At 43.9% G+C, this 18,995-nt stretch overlaps 6 protein-coding genes across 6 annotated transcripts; 1 reads left to right on the forward strand and 5 right to left on the reverse strand.

Moving 5' to 3' along the window:
* Positions 1–1,065: 1,065 nt before the first annotated feature.
* BYT42DRAFT_287680 (uncharacterized protein) lies at positions 1,066–3,771 on the reverse strand. Its single transcript, XM_051562870.1, has 4 exons — positions 3,531–3,771; positions 1,924–3,474; positions 1,637–1,839; positions 1,066–1,551 (listed from the first exon to the last, which is right to left on the reverse strand). Exons 2-4 carry the CDS (start codon positions 3,367–3,369, stop codon positions 1,389–1,391), a joined length of 1,812 nt encoding a protein of 603 aa, XP_051424267.1. The 5' UTR covers positions 3,370–3,474; positions 3,531–3,771; the 3' UTR covers positions 1,066–1,388.
* Positions 3,772–7,084: 3,313 nt separating this feature from the next.
* On the forward strand, positions 7,085–9,011 carry BYT42DRAFT_564852 (WD40-repeat-containing domain protein). Its single transcript, XM_051567793.1, has 6 exons — positions 7,085–7,362; positions 7,424–7,555; positions 7,747–7,920; positions 7,991–8,232; positions 8,299–8,594; positions 8,688–9,011. The coding sequence occupies exons 1-6, from the start codon at positions 7,204–7,206 to the stop codon at positions 8,936–8,938; spliced, it is 1,254 nt and encodes a 417-aa protein (XP_051424268.1). The 5' UTR covers positions 7,085–7,203; the 3' UTR covers positions 8,939–9,011.
* A 40-nt stretch (positions 9,012–9,051) lies between these two features.
* BYT42DRAFT_544947 (uncharacterized protein) lies at positions 9,052–9,797 on the reverse strand (the record flags this gene model as incomplete). Its single annotated transcript, XM_051565785.1, has 4 exons — positions 9,052–9,083; positions 9,185–9,440; positions 9,505–9,652; positions 9,721–9,797. The coding sequence occupies 4 exons, from the start codon at positions 9,795–9,797 to the stop codon at positions 9,052–9,054; spliced, it is 513 nt and encodes a 170-aa protein (XP_051424269.1).
* Positions 9,798–10,970: 1,173 nt separating this feature from the next.
* BYT42DRAFT_564857 (DNA repair protein RAD51) lies at positions 10,971–12,635 on the reverse strand. The gene is made up of 9 exons (XM_051567794.1): positions 12,559–12,635; positions 12,340–12,484; positions 12,153–12,263; positions 11,986–12,077; positions 11,828–11,922; positions 11,655–11,768; positions 11,452–11,581; positions 11,250–11,374; positions 10,971–11,169 (listed from the first exon to the last, which is right to left on the reverse strand). Exons 1-9 carry the CDS (start codon positions 12,619–12,621, stop codon positions 11,043–11,045), a joined length of 1,002 nt encoding a protein of 333 aa, XP_051424270.1. The 5' UTR covers positions 12,622–12,635; the 3' UTR covers positions 10,971–11,042.
* A 624-nt stretch (positions 12,636–13,259) lies between these two features.
* BYT42DRAFT_564861 (coth protein-domain-containing protein) lies at positions 13,260–15,543 on the reverse strand. Its single transcript, XM_051567795.1, has 4 exons — positions 15,134–15,543; positions 14,711–15,038; positions 14,462–14,640; positions 13,260–14,390 (listed from the first exon to the last, which is right to left on the reverse strand). Exons 1-4 carry the CDS (start codon positions 15,492–15,494, stop codon positions 13,372–13,374), a joined length of 1,887 nt encoding a protein of 628 aa, XP_051424271.1. The 5' UTR covers positions 15,495–15,543; the 3' UTR covers positions 13,260–13,371.
* A 610-nt stretch (positions 15,544–16,153) lies between these two features.
* Positions 16,154–18,889, reverse strand: BYT42DRAFT_494036 (uncharacterized protein; the record flags this gene model as incomplete). The annotated part of the gene is made up of 7 exons (XM_051564267.1): positions 16,154–16,495; positions 16,561–16,754; positions 16,860–17,256; positions 17,423–18,105; positions 18,171–18,395; positions 18,471–18,611; positions 18,763–18,889. 7 exons carry the CDS (start codon positions 18,887–18,889, stop codon positions 16,154–16,156), a joined length of 2,109 nt encoding a protein of 702 aa, XP_051424272.1.
* Positions 18,890–18,995: the final 106 nt, after the last annotated feature.

Genomic DNA, 18,995 nt, shown 5'->3' on the forward strand with positions numbered 1-18,995 from the left:
GATGAGGAGAGTTCCAAGCAAGAGGTTCAAACTAGGATATCACCCACTCCAACTAAAAAAATACAAGCCAGAAAAAAAGGTGCGTCGACTAAAATCGAGATGACAAAGGTGAACACAATGAATACAAATGGAGAATGTCAAAAGTGCTGCTGTGAGTAAAGATGGGGAAGCACGAACTTGGCTACAGTCGTGACAAAAAATTAGAGTTGCCGCTTTGCCAATTTCTTGGGCTGACTCTGGCTGACTTTCTTCGAGCCTGGTATATTTTTAAACACCGTTGATCTGCCCTCTCTTTGGTAGTCTTGTTGATCTGATACTTCACTTGGCCAGCTTTTGGTACCCCGCAATACTCACATCGAATTTTGCCTGCGTAAAACTCTCACAGTTATAAATGTACCACAAACAAACGCATCGCTGGTTCGCACTGCGCAGCTGTCTGTGATTCTTGCAGAAAAACACGACAATATTTCAAATGCTTCGCTCCTTCTTTTGGGCACCTCCCACGTTGGACTTCCGCCTTTCCTAAATCACCGTCACGTGGCCTCATGAGCCATGCTATTTTACGTTTCTCAAGTCTATCGTCAAACATTCTCTGACACACCATCTAGAATGTAGCTTTTTTTCTTAAAACACACTACTACCTCCTACTTCATGTCCATATGAACATGGAATATGAAAGGATCAATTCACCAATATTATCATTCCAGCTTCTCGACACACGCTTTTTGCAGGATACTGTAGGTCGTAATCCATGCACGCCATTCTGTATAATAGATAAATAGATCGAACTAAAAGATGCGGTCATCGTCGGGAGCCAAGAACTTACCCAATATAAAGCTTTTTCAGCTCTTGTCTGACTACATGTGAAGTTACTTAGTTAGTTCCCGCTACGACATGGCTGTATCCTTTATAATGGTTTATGGGATTCCATACTTTTGCCACCATAACAAATGTCTCTTTTGTTTATGCTTTAACCTAACTGTAATATGAGATAGGTTAATGAAGGACAGATCTTGTTGAAAATGACGACCAAGTGTCAATATCTCCAAAGGGGCATCCGATCACTTGAAGACTATTGGACTCTATAAATAGAAATAGATCTTTGTTAAGAGGTATAAAAAAACGAATTGATTACTAGTAAGGATACTAAATGGAAATTCATATGTTTTTCTTTGAAAACAGTAAGTCATAGCGTATTGTAAGTTACATTGTATTACAAATAGAAAAGCAGCACTTTTTTTTTGTTCACACCGGAGCAGCTGAAACGGAGGTGCTGCAATAAACCACTGCGAAAGGATGAAACATTTACGGAAGACCATCATATAGAGGCTGTAATTGCTGGTAATTCCCTTTTGAACAGATAGTATCCTCCTGCATGGCTAGTCCTATCAATGACTGGTGCTGGTGCTGTTGCTGCTGTTGATCAAATGTGGTCCTGCCAATTGATAAAAGCAGCTGTCGCAGACACGCGACCAGTGGGCTCTTTCGGTTTGTGGTTCAAATAAGGGAAGTCGGTTGGTGCTGTGGGTGTGACAATAGACACGGCCGCATCTACACATCAACAAAACAGTATGTGTCAGATGAAATCAACAACAACAACAAAAAAGAAGCTTATACAAAATGGAGTTGTACTCACTTGCGACAGTGATGGCGCCGTTGAAGCCAGCCGAATTGGGCCGAACAACCAGTATCTTTCAACTCACACTGTTGAGCCTCATGGTCCGGTTGCCATTCACTTACAGGCAACAACGCGAAATTGTGTTTTTGGTCGTCCCTTGTCAAATGTAATATGTACCGATGGTGGTAGACTCCAGCCGTTGCTTGCACAGGACCCAAGTGCTGCAATATCATAGTTGAATGTAAAAGCTTTAGCATGGGAGTAATAAAAATTTATGAAATACCGATTTGCATGGGAAACTTTACCTTTGGAAGCAGTGACGCTTCGGTTGTCACACTTGTTCCAGCAACCACCACCACTGCCATGCCATCGGCTGTCTTTTCATAGCCAACAATATCGCCTGTACCCACGGTTCCACCAATCAATCGGCTTACATTCCACCGCATCCATGCGGCCTTGTTCTCCATCCAATCTGAGCTAATAGAGGATGAAGGCGTGGCGATGAAAGATTCGGATACCGTCGTTGTTGTCTGTTCAATGGCCTTTAACAAGCTATCCATTTCGTCCAGCATCTGTTTCTGCGACTTGACAATTGCTTTGCATTCCTGCATTTGTTGATGGTAACGTGGATCGGAACGGTCGGAAGAAAGTTTGGCCAGATTATTCGGTGACACTGAAAGCAAGTCCTGGGATAGCTTGGCCAAATGCTGCGACTGAGACATGGAATTGGCCAAAAGTTGTTGAAAACGCGCCTGTGGTTGACGTGCATTTTTTTCCACTGAACACATCAACTGAGACGAACATGAAGCGCTGGTTGTTGCAGTCGATCGGCTGTCGGAAGGCGTCTCTGTCACTTGCTCTTGGACACCAAGAATCGTAGGATAGGATAAAGCCACAGCATGACCGGCATTGGCCCCATGCGTTGATTCCGAGCCAGACGCCGATGCCGATGCCGATGCCGATGCCGATGTGGATGTGGATGCCGATGCAGTCGCTGGCAAGGATCGGCGGTCTGGAGGAAACTCGTGACTCGCGTTATCGGAAGTGAGAGAGCCAGGATGATCGGCACCAGGGATAGGGGTGGTAGGCGATCGTGATAAAATTCGCTCGACATGACTTTTGGATTTACAAGGTAATGTGTTGGTATCTGGCTGCTTGCCATAATCTCGGACCGAGTGATCAATGATTGAACTTGCCGAGTGACTCGATTGAAAATAGTGTGCTTCGAATGCAGCCCACGATCGTCCGTTGGTCGCAGGACCGTTTTCATCCGAAGGCAACCGCCCGTGTCGACGGAAATAGTAATAAGAGTCAAGACGCCCAGTAGGCACACCACCATTGGCCCCGTTAGCCCCATTAGCAGATGGCCCCGTACCAGACCCTTTGTCGTGGCCCGGTCCGGTCACATTGGCAATACCATATTCGTTGGATGCTGCCGAGAATGGAGATCGCTGACCGGAAACCACGGATTGACCACTGCTGCTTCCGGAGCTGCCTTGGAAAGAACCAGATTGGGAAGCCGCCCTTTGACGGTTAGTGAGGATGCCTCCTGATGCATTTCCTTGTGTAGAAATAGAATCAAGGCCACCATTGGTAGTTGACGTGGCAGCGTGGGGATTGCATGCTGCACACTTGGATCGGCGCATAAAACTAGCATTCACTGTCGACAATGGGTGGTGTTGATGGCATCGCTGTTGTTGTTGTGCTGCTGGTTGACTGCCGGATTCACTACTTCTGCGTGACGACGTCATGCTGGAACTGTCGGTATCACATGGTTCAGGCGTCGCCGTGGGCGGATCGGCGGATGGTGATGGTGAAGAGGAGCAAATAGATGAAGGAATTTGAATTGTCTTTTTCTGGATGACCGGTTCAGTAGGATAGGGGCCAACTGCAGCATCTGGTGCGACCATACCTGGTGCCGCGCGCATCACTGCTGTAGAACTGTTTGTGTCACCTTGTTTTCGAAGGAGTGGTTTTGACTGGGTTGTCGTTGCATTGCAAATAGATCCGTTGGTGGACTCACGTCTGATACCAGGAGATGGATGGCTTGGCACACTAACGACACTCGACCGACGAAGCGTATTGCGGGGAGGCCCTTTTTGGGGATCGATGGATCCACGTCGTGACGGTAGTCGTGATGGTGACGAGGGTCGTCGCAAGCTAAATGTCCAGGAGGCATGGCTGTTGGCTGCGGGGATATCATCAACAGGCGTTCGAGGCTCCGCTGCCATCGGATGGGGTTGCTTGCTTGCCGTTGTTTCATGGTCGGAATCTCTGCGGTGCGAAAGCAAGGTGGACGACGAAGGTCGAAGTGTGACGGGACGCGTGGGGACAACACTGGGATCGATAATAGTGCTATTGCGTCGCTTTAACAAATGCATACTACTTCCTCTCGTTGCCTTTCCGTTGATAGGATCCTGAACATTGGTAGGCACATGGCTAATTTTCTTGTTGTAATTGGACGTAGCCAAGGAAGCCATCTTTGCCGACCCGGCCACCATGGCCCGCGTAATGGAGTCTCGTCTCGAACGAAAATTGGGAGGAGGAGGAACAGGATCTGGCTTGGTGTTGTTGGTGGCAGTGGAGCTGGTAGAAGTAGAACGACGCATCATTAGCCCTGCAATGGAAGAAACATGTTTGAGGGACGATCTTCGAGTGGTGGTATCTTTAATGTTTCTGTCGGTATCAGAAGAAGGTGGCGTTTGTGTACGTAAATCGGTTTTTCTCCTTGTCAAAGAAGCCACAATTCGATTGGAAGCGGCAGGACCAGTAAGAGTAATACTCCGTTGTCTTTTCCCTTTGGTTGATTGGGCGGGAAATGATGAAATATCGGATGTTGAAGGTTTGTCACGAAGAACGTCGGTTGCCATTTATAAGCCAAATGTAAAGACGCAGAAAAAAAAAGGTTCAAGGGAGAGAAAAGGGGTATCAAATGAGAGAAGAGAAAAGAAAAGAGAAAAACAAAAAAAAAGGACAACACAAGCAGGTTAAGAAGGAGAAGGAGGAGATGGTGGTTTTCCGACGAGTCAAGCCAAGTATAAATAAATAAAAAATTGTAATATACTGCAGTTGTTATTACGCACGGAAACAAACTAGGATATCCGGCGTGTCATGCTTCAGATCGCACATCGTCATTCAAAACAATCATCCTCACTTGTTTCGCACTTGTTCACTTGATACTGATATTAAAACCAGTGAATGGCCGTTTCCGTGATTTCTAGATCGGTTCGGTTCGGTTCAGTTCAGCACAAATCGAACAAAAGACGAGAAAAAAGAAAAAAAGAAACGACCCAGAAATGAAAACCACAGCACCCGCCGCTATCTTTAACCTTTTGATCATTCGGGCGTGCAAAATTTCCGCTATTGCCTTGTTTGGTTACCAGCGAAACGCCCGTTTAAGGCTAATCATGATTTTATCAGTGCTTATTTGATCGACACCCAATCAACACGTTCAATATAAGAAGTAATATAGAAAATAATATGCCTTATTTTGAGATCATCATATGAAGAAGAGAGGAAAATAGTGTGCTTCTCTCTTTTTTTTCTTCCATGCTGGTGCTAGAGCTGCTGCTGCATCGTGGAAGATGAGGGGCTTAGGCGCAGCAAAAAATAACCTCCGTACCAACCTAGCTGTCAAAGCGCGTCATAGCATATCCGGAATTGATTTTGTCTAGCTCATAATACAACAATGTTCAAGCTTAGGGAAGTTTCACCGGTGTTTTAGTGTAAAAAACATAATCTTTGTTCGGCCTTTGGTTGATGTCGTGTCTTTTTGGAAGATTCTCATTGCTTTGTCAGATGACCGCCATGGTCGATCGCCTGATCAGGATCATAAAGCTAATTTTCCATTTTCTTGGAAAAACTTGTAGCAGTTCTGTTGTTATTAATTAGGGAAGCTATGAACGGCAAGCACACAGGGCTTGCCTAGAGAAGCATTAAACAAGTGGCTGAATAAAGCCATGTCAAGAAGAGCTTTTTCTGCATTGTCTGCATTCAGGGCATCAAGGAGTTCGCCACCGCTGCATGGGACAGTGCAGCTTCTTGATAAATCGCTTGACATTACTGGTCCCTGATTTTTGAGAAAGAGAAAAAAATCTCTTTCTGCATAGCATTTCACTAAATGGTCCTCTGCTACAAGTGCTACGTTTGTGAACGATCCAATAACCTCATGTTTATTGCGATTCACCTTTTTAAAATAGAATGTTTATATTTGGTAAAGAAAAGAGCAGTTTATATTCAAACATTGTAATTTACCCAATCTTCCAGAACACACATTGGATGTGAATTACTCACATCATATGCCTTATTGTCAAATTTGGCTTTTGCCATTATCCCATCGTCAACACAAGTTTCTCCTGAAAAAAAAAAAGACATTTTTTGCACGACTGGAAGCATTTGTTAATTAGGCTTTCCAATACTTATTACTTAGCCAATAAAGTTTTTCATCCCCAGAAATCATTCAGCCACCTTCAATACTGTCGTACCTTAAGCTTGTGGATGCCGTCATCTAAAAGCTTGTTCATTGATTACACTTGCCATTATTTTCGATGCAGTATTATTGCGAACAATCCGCTGTTGTCTTTTGCTACGTCCCTTGAGTAGTGCTACTGTACAGACTGTATATAGTGAAGGTACGCAGCTAACGACACGAAAAAATAATTGTAATCAGGTTATTAAACTTTGGTACTGTAGTTTGCTGATGAACGCTGTGAATGCCATAGTATCTTTGCGTGACGGTAAAACAGAGCATCGCCCGCGACAAGTTTTTTTTTTTTTTTTTTTTTTTTGCAAATCTTTGAGAGCGTATATTGGAAGAACCGAGAAATTGATTTGGAATTGCGGCTAAAGGGGCGGTGAGTATTATTTCGGACCACTGCAGCGTTCTTGACATGATACCGTGGAGATAGGCTCCTCCGCTTTAAGCCAGCGCTGATAGAGAAAGATTGGTTGCCTTGTAAACAAAGGGGTCGAAGCATCGAAAGACAATTCAAGCTATTGGGCAATGATGCTTGGTATTTCCAAACTTTCAAGACTAGTCAAGTGCAAATGCACCTTTAGCAAACATGCAATCAGTGTCCAATGATCGATTCGACGATGGTGCTGGGTTCCAATCTCGCGCCAACGTTGTTTGAAAGCGGATCGTCGCATAAGCAACAAGCTGACAAAAATTGTACCATGTTTATATGCCCAGTTCCCAATATAAAAGCATTTTTACTTATTTAGATGCTCTTGTTACTATGTGATCAATCAATCGTGTAATAAAAAAAAGTGGTTCACGTCATTAGACAGGACTCTGCATTGTCCTGATGGATGGCTGTATGTAATTTTGAACGAGACAGACATGTCCTCAATACACATTGTCAGATAAATCTAAAACAAGACATCCTTCAAACACTGAGCAAGTCAGAGGAGATGAAGATCGTCATAAATGAGCTCCTTATTCTTCCTTTTTATTAACTTGTGCCACTTACCCTTATTAATTGATTGATGACGTCGACATCAATATAAACGCCTTGGTACGCAATCTGGCTTCTCGCGTTGGTATCTTTGGCTTTTCTCTTTTTTTTCGGTTTTTGTTGTCGCTCATGCATAACTCAAGACAAACGTCCAATTCCTCGTCCAAAGAGATATACCAGTATGATGCTCCGTGGTCGGTGTTTGCTCTCGACTGGAGCAAATGTCCCCATGAGCGCAAAGCGTTTCGTATGGCCATTGGTAGCTTCATAGAAGATAGCAACAACAAGGTAAGTTACCATCTGAACCGAAACCCTAAGAAAACCTTTCAGTAACATTAGCATTTGATAGCTACAAGTTATTCAGCGCACTGATTTGATTGATGGTGTTTACGGTTCCAGTCATCAACCCAGAGATTTTACGGCTGTGGCAGAAGCGGACTCACACTATCCCCTGACCAAAGTTTTATGGGAACCGTGGAGGGTATGTTTCTGGTCTGGCTTTCTTTTATTTTATTTGTTTCTGGGCTGAGGGAGGGCGAAAGAAGGAGACAGATTGTTTGCACTTCAATTTCTTTTGGTTGTCATGATGTGGAATGGACCTTCATGTGCCACTTTCCCGGAGTATAATGTAATGCCTGTAGATTGAAATCTCCTACCGGCTTTCAATATCAGGGTGATGCACGGAACTCGGATCTTCTTGCTACGACGGGCGACATTCTACGGATATGGGAATTGGTGGATAACCCACGATACGGCAATACCAGCAATTCCATCAATAGCTCCAGTGGCCGATCAAGCCCACCTTATTATATGCAACAGCTAGTGAAAAAAGCTGAACTGGTCAACGTAAGTATACAGGCACCAATGAGGTCTTTCCTCTCTCCCAAATTCAGCAAGTTCAACGAAGAATGCATAGATGAAACAAACCGATTTCTGCGCTCCGCTCACTTCGTTTGACTGGAACGAAACAGATCCATCATTAATCGTTACAGCCAGCATCGACACAACATGCACAGTCTGGAATGTTGAAACCAATCAAGCCAAAACCCAATTAATTGCCCATGACAGCGATGTTTACGACGTAGGCTTCATGCATGGATCGGCTGATATCTTTGCCAGTGTTGGTGCCGATGGTTCAGTTCGACTGTTCGATTTAAGGTACTATCCTCATCATCCAATACACAGTTTGTTATTCTAGCTCATATCATTTATTTTGTCATACAGATCGCTTGAACATTCAACAATTCTATACGAGGCGCCTCCAGCGGCCTCCAATGTTCCGCGCCGATCAAATGGAGAATACACGGCCGGCAATCCAGGCACATTTCCACTCTTGCGATTGCAATTCAACCGATGCAATCCCAATTTATTGGCCACCTTTCATATGGATTCTTCGGCTGTTCAAATCTTGGATATTCGTTATCCAAGTGCTCCTGTTGCCGAGCTTGTGAAAGGTCATCAAGGAAGCGTCAACTGCATCAGCTGGTCCACCACACAATCTGATCTCCTTTCTACTGGAGGTGGGTGTTTCTTGCCTTAAAAAAGATTATAGAAAGCATAGATGCGAGAAAGGAGAGCCGTTTTGTTTTTCTTACAAAAATTTTCGTTACTAGGGGAGGATTCTCAAGTGCTGGTTTGGAGTATCCAACGACAAATGGCTGATGTTGAAGGATCGCATCGCCATTCCTATTATCAGCAACCATCGCAGCAACAACGTCACAGCCAACAATTGCCACGATCGGTCAAAGATCCGGTCTTGGCGTATACCGCCGAATCAGAGATCAATTCATTATCATGGAGTAAAGGTGCGCCCGAATGGATCGGCACGGCTTTTGGAAAAACCGTGCAAGCGCTCCACGTGTGAAAGGAACAATGTTGTCATAAACATTCATTGTATTGGAGGCGAATGATAATAAAAAAACAAACGATGACAGTTGGGTATAATGTTTGAGTTTAGGGATATTGGGGAATGCAATTTTAGGATGATGGTAAACACAACCACGTTACACCTATCGATAACGCAGCAACTACAGAGTTTCTAGGGTTACTTTATTTGTTCTTCTTTGTTTCGGTGTTGTACGAGCATTCTCGATCTGGGAATGTGTCTTACCAATGGGGAAAATCCAATATCGAATCCTTGCCGAAATCATTTCGCGATGATGAGCCGTTTCGTATTTGGCCAACAATTGCTTGAGACGGATACCAGAATCGTTGGATTTGCTGTAATGCTCAATACCACGCACAATTTTTTTGTGCTGATCACGCGCCTTTTTCAGAAAGGGTTCTCGCTTGTTTGTCTCGTTGAGTATTTGCTTCATGGTCATCAACTTTTCGGAGCGTATTGTTGTGATGTTGCTGCTCAATATCTATAAAAATTCACCCGATTCAGATCATTTCATTCATCGATTTCCTCTGATCTCGCTTATGAACCTCAACAGCATCGTCCATTTCTTTCAGTTTGGCTATCCAATGAATGATTTCTTTCTTATACTGCTCGATTTTGTCCAACTGGAACACCAATAATTCTTCAAACTGATCTGCCTCTTTCTTTAAGGAGCCAATCAATAGATCGGGATCGCTGATATAACAAGTAATTTGGCGTTATCATCTTGCTCGTTTTCCCGATATGAGGGCCATCCCACTTACACAGTGTTAATGATTGATCGGTCATCGTCATATAACGGTACAATGCTAGAATTCGGGCGCTTTCGGTTCAAAGACATATCATCCAAACTTCGATAGGTACGCGGTGGTTTCAGCCGTTGCAAGGTAGTCGTCTCTTCAAACGGTGAAAAAGGGGACGTTTCGCCGTCGGTTTCTCGGGTTCCTGTATTATCCGTTATTTCTTGATCCGATTCGTTGCGGTCCAGTTTGCGTAAACGTTTTGAGCGGGAAAAAATTCCTGCAGGCCTTGATCCGCTCGCTGAGGATGTCAAGGATTCTAAACAAAATTATGCAATTTTATATTAAGGTGAGGTTTCAAGCATGCGTTTGATATAAATTGAGGTACCATCGAATAATCGGTAATAGGCCAGATCCTGCTGAAATCCATCCCAAGCTATGGGGCTGCCCGGAGAATCAACCAAAGAACGATCTGGCAGAAGGTCCGGTTTCGTCAACTTTGATTTCGACCGTTTCAATCGTCGAACCAACTTAGTCACACTGGTCATGCGTCGCGAAAGCCCTTCACTGTCATGTCGGTCCTGCTGATGGAAACTGTTGCCAGGAAATATATATGGGGAATCGACGATGCGTGGATTGTGAAGTCGAAGATCAAGTGATGTCGTAGATAAGTTTACATCTTGTGCCGTTTCTTGTCTTATAAATTTGCTAACTTCTTCAAACTCCATGAATAAGAGATGCTAGTCTTACAAAGGATCATAAAAACAAATGTCGAAAAGGATAATATGCAAATGGGTATTTATCATGGAAAACTTGGTTTCTCACATGCTGATCACGAGATCCATTACAGGTAGTCCCGGTGCGACTCCCGGAACAACTCCTTCAAACGTGTGTCCAGATCTGTAGCAAAAAAAAAAAAAATCTGATCATGATTTCGTGCCAAAAAAAAAAAAAGAGGTACAAAGATAACCAAACATTGAGTAAATCGACGTATTATAAAAGAACAATAACGAAACCATTGTTTGATCAAGATGAAAATAACAGGCTCTTCACTTGCCGAATAAGACAGCATGGTAGCAAATCAAGCTATCATAGTACTGACAATGGACAAAAGCATACAGCAGTTTCACCACCTCAAGTTCATGGACTTCATAGATGGCTTGTCCTAACTCTAGCATATTTATTGTAGTCAAGTGTGATACTCATGTTTGTTCCAAAGGAGTGATGCTCGTCATGCAATATGCACAGTCAGACATTCGTCAATGTATTTGATGGGAATATTGTCCGGAGGCTTGCTTGTTTATATATTTATTCATGAGATGCTTTACAGTTTTTTGATTGGTAAATTAGTTTTCGACAGCGTCTGAAATACCATCTTCCTGGATGGCAAATGTACATTCATTTTCTGGTAATGATGGTGAGTCATACACCTTGCATATACGGTTGGGGCCACGTCCCTTTCGAAGATATAATCTAGAAACAATAACATTCTGTATTATAATGTCTTTTTTCCCTTTACTGAATCCTGAGAACCCAACATTTCCAATAAATACCTTGTACAGGAAGCGTGAGCAATAATATTTCCACCTGCTGGTTTTTTGGGATCCGGGTTGAACATGGATGCCGCTCCGTCGACCTGAGCGACGACTTGATTGGTAATGACTACGGCTACACCAAACTTTTTTTTTATGATCAAGAACGATGAGATGAGTTTCCGATCAGCCATTTTTTGGGTTCAGCCTCGTTTTAGCTTACCTCATCTGCTAATCGCTGCAAATGCCGTAGAAACTGTGCCAAATGATTTTGTCGTGCGGCTAATTCTCCTCGCCCTGCATAATCTGTACGATACAACGCCATCGCGCTGTCCACAATCAGCACCGAAAACCTGCAAATCATCCATCAGTCCTCCTTGCTATCATTGACTCCAAATCATTTTTTCAGATTTCACGCAATTTTACCTTGCCTCCGACATCATAGCTGCTGCCTGAATAAGTAGTGATGTTTGGTGATCCGTGTTGTAAGCTCGTGCGTATGCGATGTTGTCTAATGTTTCTTCTCCATTTAATGAATACCTAAATTTCTGTATTTAGTTGCCTTGTTTTCCATGCCATCGCATCGTACCATGTTTTACCGTTGTGCTATTGAAAGAATACGACTCGGACGGAATGTACTTTCGGTATCGATGTATAAGCATTTGCCTTGACCTCCTCCAAAGCTGATGGGAAGCTGTGGCGTAGTGTTAGAATATCAACGTTTCCCAAGCAAGCACAAGGATCATCTGTCGCCTACCTGGGCAGTGACGGCGAGCATGTGGCACAGTTGACTTTTTCCGGTACGGAACTCGCCAAAAATTTCAGTGATTGACCCCGTTTCAATACCGCCTGCGAAAATAACAGGTTAATGAACGATTCATGACGCAGGGCAGCGATCCGTCTTGTAGGATCCAACATTCATACCTCCCAGTGCTCTGTCGAGATCTTTGGAACCGGTTGTGATGGTGACGATCTCTTGTCGTCGTTGGTGAACATCCATCGCTGTAGTGAAGCCTAAATTGACAACTTTGGCAGCTTTGGAAACGCAAAGTAACTGAACATCAGCATCCCACCAACCGCAGCACTTGGCCATTATGAACGGTTCACCCACCTTCAGCGAGGAATTTATCAGCTTTCGTCTCGGAAATGCCCTTGATGGCGAGCAATGCTTTTTTCGGAGCATAAGCCACGGCTTCCACTGTGAAGAATCCAGCATCTTTTAGCTTCTTGATGTCTGTCGCCGAAATGCCGCTTTGCTACAAAAATCAGTACCGTTCAGTAACGAGGTTCAATTGTCATTCTAGAGTAAGACAGGATTTTAAAACCTCACCTCTAAATGAGAAATAAGCAATGGTCCGTAGTCTTCTTCTTCGTCTTCGATCGGCTGCGACATGATTTGTTTCGTGGAAAAAGATCAAACCAGCGCTCCCCAAAGTCGCGACGCATCTTTTGAAGTGAGACTGCGCACGCGACCGAAAATTTAACGCGCCGCAGACACCCATTACGCGATAGGACACTCGTTGCTATGGAAACCGAACAACTACGCATCTGATTGGTGGATTGTCTTTGGCTCCAAATGTTCGTGCACAAATGAGATCTCTTCAACCGAGATTAATCCCAAACCATGCTATTCTTTGTTGCTCCAGTTTCTGTTCAGCTTGTTACATACAAAAAGTTTTGGAAGAGAGATAAAAGCTTGATTTGGCAGCCTTGGAAAATCAATGTGTGCTTAATTGCTTATGTTATAAAAAAAATATAACGATCAGCATACGCTCTCTTCTGTCACTGACCTTGACGTGGTTTCTGTTCACAATACACCGGACAGCTCAGAGAGACCAGTAACGAAATATGAAAAACTGTGTCCAAACTGTAATGAATATTATTCATGAAGGCAGTTTATCTGGGTTTGACAACAGCGGTTTCGGCAACAGCTACCCTTTCTGTTGCCAAGGTTCATAAACTCACGGAATTGGTTCAATCACAAGCTTACTACCAAAGTTCTATTACAATTTACTTCCAGGACCGTATGAATAGATGATGAATTATGATTTGATATCAATGGTTTATTCACATATTATCATGATGAAAAAAAAAGAGTGGTGAAAATTAAAAGAATAGAAGGAAATCCAGCATCCGTTCTTGTTTACAGGACCCATTGCATGGCGCAGAGACCAGCAGCAACGGTCATACCGACCGCCATGGAGACAGGAGTAAACGCCGCAACACCAGCATTGCTAGCCTTGTCACCGGTTTCACCGCTGGTGTTGTCACCATTGTTACCGTTGTTGGTGTTACCACCATCTTGGTTCTGGTTCTGGTTCTTGTTCATGCTGTGAACATTGCCATCCTTGTCCATGACGCGGCCGCCAGTGTACTTTGGAAGGCCGGGGAGATCATCCTCTTCGGTGAAACTCAATTGCTGCTTCACACTATCGGTACGCTTTCGGATCCATTCGGCAATGCCAAGGTTACCCTGGACGGTAGTATTCAAGTTCTTGTCAAAATCGTCTACGGTCCAATTGACAGGCTGACCGGGAGATCGGGCAGGAAGAGCACGATCCCAGATAATGTCTTCACGAAGCATCTTATGCCAAGCTTCCAAACGAGGTTCAATGACGGAAGGCTTGAAGAAACGCTTGACCAGGGTCTTGACGGTTTCTTCAAATTGCTTGCTGTAGTAGGGAGACTTGATGAAAGGCTCGATCATGGGACGCTTGGCACCCTGGGGAGTGAAATCTTGATAAGTCACATTGAAAAGGTTTTCAGGAGCTCCATTGCCAAGAGCTTCATCGAAATCGTAAGTGATCAGAGTCCATTTCTGGGAACTCAAATCTTGGTTCAAATAGTAGTTGCTAGCCTGAGCCCAGACACCATCCCAGGAACCACTGAGGAAACTGACAGCCAGTTGGATCAAGGTGTGATCGGGGTCCAGCAGTTTGGAGATGTTGCCTTGGTTCTTGTCATCCTGAGCAATTTGCACGTGTTGCAAGTCGCTCATGAACTTGATCAGAGGAGTCAGCGTGTTGTTCTTCTTCTTATACTCGGTTTCACCAGTATCTTCCATCTTGTAAACATCCTTGGGATAAACAGTAGGATCATCGCCCTTATACACGAGGTTGGCTTCCTTGTCATCGCTGAGAGCATTGCCCTTGTAAGTAGCACCTGTAAAAACGCAGAAATAAAACTGAGTGAGTGAACAGATCAATGGCGATCGAGATTCTAGCCGTGCTTACCAGTATAAGGGTAATCATTATTGCCACCGTGGAGAGCGGCGTTGATGAAACGAGTAGAGGCATCATCGATCATCAAGAACAAGCCATAAGGTTCGTCATTCACGTATAAACGAGCCCAGCTGCCTGATAATGTAGCGGCACCCGAGGCGCCCAAAATGTCGAGCATCAACTTCTCTCTCCTGTAATCCAAATAAAATATCAACCAAATGCACATTTAAAAGAGAGACCTGACGAACATTGCTGACTTACACAAAGGTAGGATCTGTGGGCAAAGATCGAAGCTTGACAACAGAGCGACCGTACAAGTGTTCCTTGTTTCCCTTGGTGGCATTGTTGAATTTATTGAATTCGATCTTGTACGACTGTTTGGCGTAATCCTTGGTGGATTGACCGCTGTTTTTGATGGAAGCGCCCTTGAAGGTATGCACTTCTTCACTGCTGATGTAGGCCATGGAATACACCTCGGCAGCCTTGGCACCTCCCAAGGGATCCTTAAGAATGGCTTCCAAAGCAGCGCCGTCCGCCTTCATTACGATTGTGGCGATTTCATTGGAACGGTTCATATTGGTGTAAAGGGCTAAGCACAGAGAAAAAATGTTAATCCATCCATCGTTTTCATCCAATTAAATTGCCAAACATCACGTTTTGAAGTTCGAAAAATTGTTTACTTACGTGTATAAACGGGATTGTATGCCTGAGGAAGTGAAGGCACGTCAAAGACGGTTTGGGAGCGATTAAAGAATTCGTTACCAGTGGAAGTGGCAGACTGAGCCAATTTACGTTGAACAGATTCGGCAGTCGACTGCTGGCCTTCGGTAATGACATATTGATACGAATCGCCTGAAGGGGCTTTGCCCTTGAAGAGATTGGGCACGTTCTGATCAGCTGACAATGGATGGTTCTGACCGCCAACGGAAACAGCCACGCCTTGGGATTGCTTCGGAAACGCTACCACACTGTATTGAACATCGGCAGCGTTGGCCAGACCTCCCACTAGCGTCGCAATGCTAAAAGTAATGGCCCAAACTTTCATAATGAGCTATTTTCTTTTCTGGTTTTTTTGAGAAAGGACTGGAACGAAATTAGGTAAAAAAAAAAAAAATCCGTGCCCAGGGCCGCCCTTTTCCTGTATATTTATAATATTTGCACTTTGAAACATTGCACAAGCAGAAGCAGATCGAAGTTCACCAATGCGAGACAAAAAAAAAATTCTATGGAACTCACGGAAAGCCCGAAAAAAAAATAGATCCCAAATTGAACCTTTCAGATGACAGATATTTCACTCTTTTTTATGCAATTCCATCTTTTGCAGTCATAAAAATACAAGATTTATGAACAGTACTCAAACAACTTTGCTCACAGTAAATGCAGGATTACTTCACGATACAGAAAATTTTTCACGTAATTGAATCACCACACTTTTGGGAATTCTAAAATTATCTATTTTTGCCTTTAACACCAGGCCAATCGTATGAGAACGAGAGAGAAAAGTCTCCAAAGAAATTATCCAACGTTCCATTTCTGGCAAATCAGACAGAATCCAACAATAACCGCAAAAGTACGATATCGTCATGAGTTTGCCATACCATCAAACGGTTGCACAAATTACACAAGACAAACAATAGCAATGTAAAAATCTTCCCAAAAAAACCAACACGAATAGAGAAAAAATAACGTGCATCTAACAAAAGTTTATTTAATGGCCCGGTAAAAACTTGCATACATATTCACCCTGTCGATCATTGTTCCAGTTTGGCGAACCGACAGACCTTCAACACGACTGAATCCATGCTTCTGAAATAACGTATTATACCACGGTTGGCGACTGGCGCTGCGCCAGTAGACGTGGCCACCCTTCTTTAGGGTGCGTGCCATGTGCATAACTTCCTGTTCAAGCTCTTCACAATGCGCTTCGTCGAACCAATCCATGTGATCCATCACCACCAATCGAGTCAAATAGTCATCGTCAAGCGATTGCAACGCGTTGAGAATAGAATCGGTGTGCAGTCTGAAAGCGCCCAGTGCACCGGAGGTCTGAGATTGAAAATGGTTGGGATTTACCAAGGTTACTGATTTTTGGTTTTCCAATTTCACCTTACCTTCAAAGTGTGAAACCCTTGTTGTGTCAAATACGAAGGGCAATTGTCGGGATGGTAATGTTGCATAAGACATAAATAATAGAAATACTGGTCTCCGCTGATAAGCGATTGGTGGGCAATGGGATCCAACGTATTAGCCACATATTCTTCGGTCGTACATTCACTAAGGAACATCTTCATCTGATTCTTTGGAACTATGATATTTAGGAAAAACAGTTATTTTTACTGGAACGAACGAATATCACCACGCTCCTTTCGGAGTTGTCTATTTTTTATTTTTATTTTTATTTTTTACTTACCTCCCAGAGCATTCCACATAAACAATGGATTGTCCATGGCCGTTCGTATCATGGGTGAGAAGATGGCAGGCCGAACTCGGGTTTCCCAAATGGTTTTCTGTTCTTCCATGGACGATGTAGTTGCCATTTTTCGAGCATCTTCCAGAAGCCCATTCATTTTTAACCACCATTCAATCAACGTCAATGCTAGACCTGAATAACCCGTTTTGTAGAATTTCGAGGCAAAACGATCGGTGTGTTGAACCCAGTATTGAAGCGCGTACGGACTGAGATGCGGAGATAGGATCTCGTGTAACAGCCTTGGAAAGCCAGAATGTCTGCCTTGACCGAACATTCGCCAGAAATCGTGATAGGACAGTGAAGCAATGCCCGCTAATTTGAGTTCCATCAAATGATTCTACCGAGAAAAAAAAATGTTAAATTTAGCACGTGAATCATGGAAATCGCAACCCAGTTTTTTAGACTAGCCCTCATTTTTCTTTTCCACATTGGTGCATCGCGTTTTCTTTTGCGTCGCGATTCAAAAGCGAACAAATGGAAAATAAAAGTTACGCATGTGGTACCTGACAAGGGTTCATATCCACGCAGTGAATCCGTTTCGGCTGACCCTGAATAGCATATTCCAGTGCATTGTCGCCCGCCGAGGTAATCACAAATAGAATATCTTCTTTTCCGATCGACATGTGCTGCAGGTCCACACGGGGGTCCTCCCAGGTGAATGCATAGATATACGATCGGAATTGAGTGTGTTGCGGCAAGGCGTTATCGTAATCAAGTCGCCAAGGATTGCTCTGAAGAGAAAAGGAAGTAGGAGAAAATCCTTGCTGCAGTGATGAATCCGAAGCACTGCTCCTGCTGCTGGAAATGCTCACGTTATCATCCGATACCGGGCTGTGCATCATGCTTTGACGTGCTTTGGAGCAACCGAGCCATACATAATAAGGGATTTGAATCGCATATGGAATGATAAAATGATTACGACGATTGAGCGTTTTGATGGTCCCAAACCGATATTCCAGATAGTCACGTCGCCCAGGACTGAGATTGATATGATCAAAATCGAACCATACGTTCCAAAAAAATCGGGTGAACCAGTTACATTGCCGGTTATGTTGAGGAGACCATTGTTCTGCAGCTGCCGCGGAACGACCGGAAACATAAAAATCCACTACCCCTACGATGCCTTGCGGAGATAACAACGACTGCACCCTGTCGACGACCGGATAGAAATGATCCATCATCGATACTATCACCCACCGCCGTAATTAATGAACTGAGCACATCACGCTCCATGAACATAGCTGCGCTTACGTGAATAGGACATGGTGACCAAATCAATTGTGCCCTCCAATCCATGTTCGTTGTCAGGCAGCTGAAATGTCGCTGCATCCTGGCATAAAACAGTCACGTTGGCCCATCCCTTTTCCTTAAACCGTTGACGCGCCACCTGGCACAGTGAAGGTGTGAGGTCCACGAGAATGACTTTGGCAAATTGGTCAATCGGAAACCATTCATTCATTTGCTCAATATTCCATCCTAAGTGAAGAAAAATAACCCGTCGTCAGCCACACTACGTGGTTATTCCGAGAAGTGACAGTAAAAGCTCCGAACCTGTGCCACCACCAAGATCGATCCAAACAGGCTTGATTTTTGCACCGGTTTGTTGTGCTAGTTGCTCTTTCAGCTGAGCGGAGCATAAACGAAGCATGGTTTTTCTTCCTCTTAATAAAGATCCCCGGGACGCATCGTAGACTACAAGGATAATAGTGCTGGTGAGCTTAGCATGGACATGAACGTTTTTTAGATGCACAGGGTGGGAAAAGTGGAGAAAAAAAAAAGAAGGGGCGAAAAAAGGAGCAAATCAAGGGGAGATTGAGTTGCACAGAGTTCAAATGTCACTCACTATTGGCTTGATCTCGGTAGAAGCTTTCCAGACGATTTTGCAAGTTGGCACCATGATCACCCAACGGTTTGAAGAAACACGAATACATGAACATGAGTGGTGTTTTTATCTTATTCCATGTTAACATGAGGATCAAACTGACAGCGGACAAGGCCAGAGCCAGCTTCTTGAGTTTCCACCACCGAATAGCTGTCATCTCCATAGATAGTATGTAGCAACAAAGCATGGTAACG

The sequence above is a fragment of the Radiomyces spectabilis genome, assembly GCF_025331425.1.
Source record: "Radiomyces spectabilis strain NRRL 2753 chromosome Unknown BYT42scaffold_5, whole genome shotgun sequence".
Lineage (NCBI taxonomy): Eukaryota > Fungi > Mucoromycota > Mucoromycetes > Mucorales > Radiomycetaceae > Radiomyces > Radiomyces spectabilis.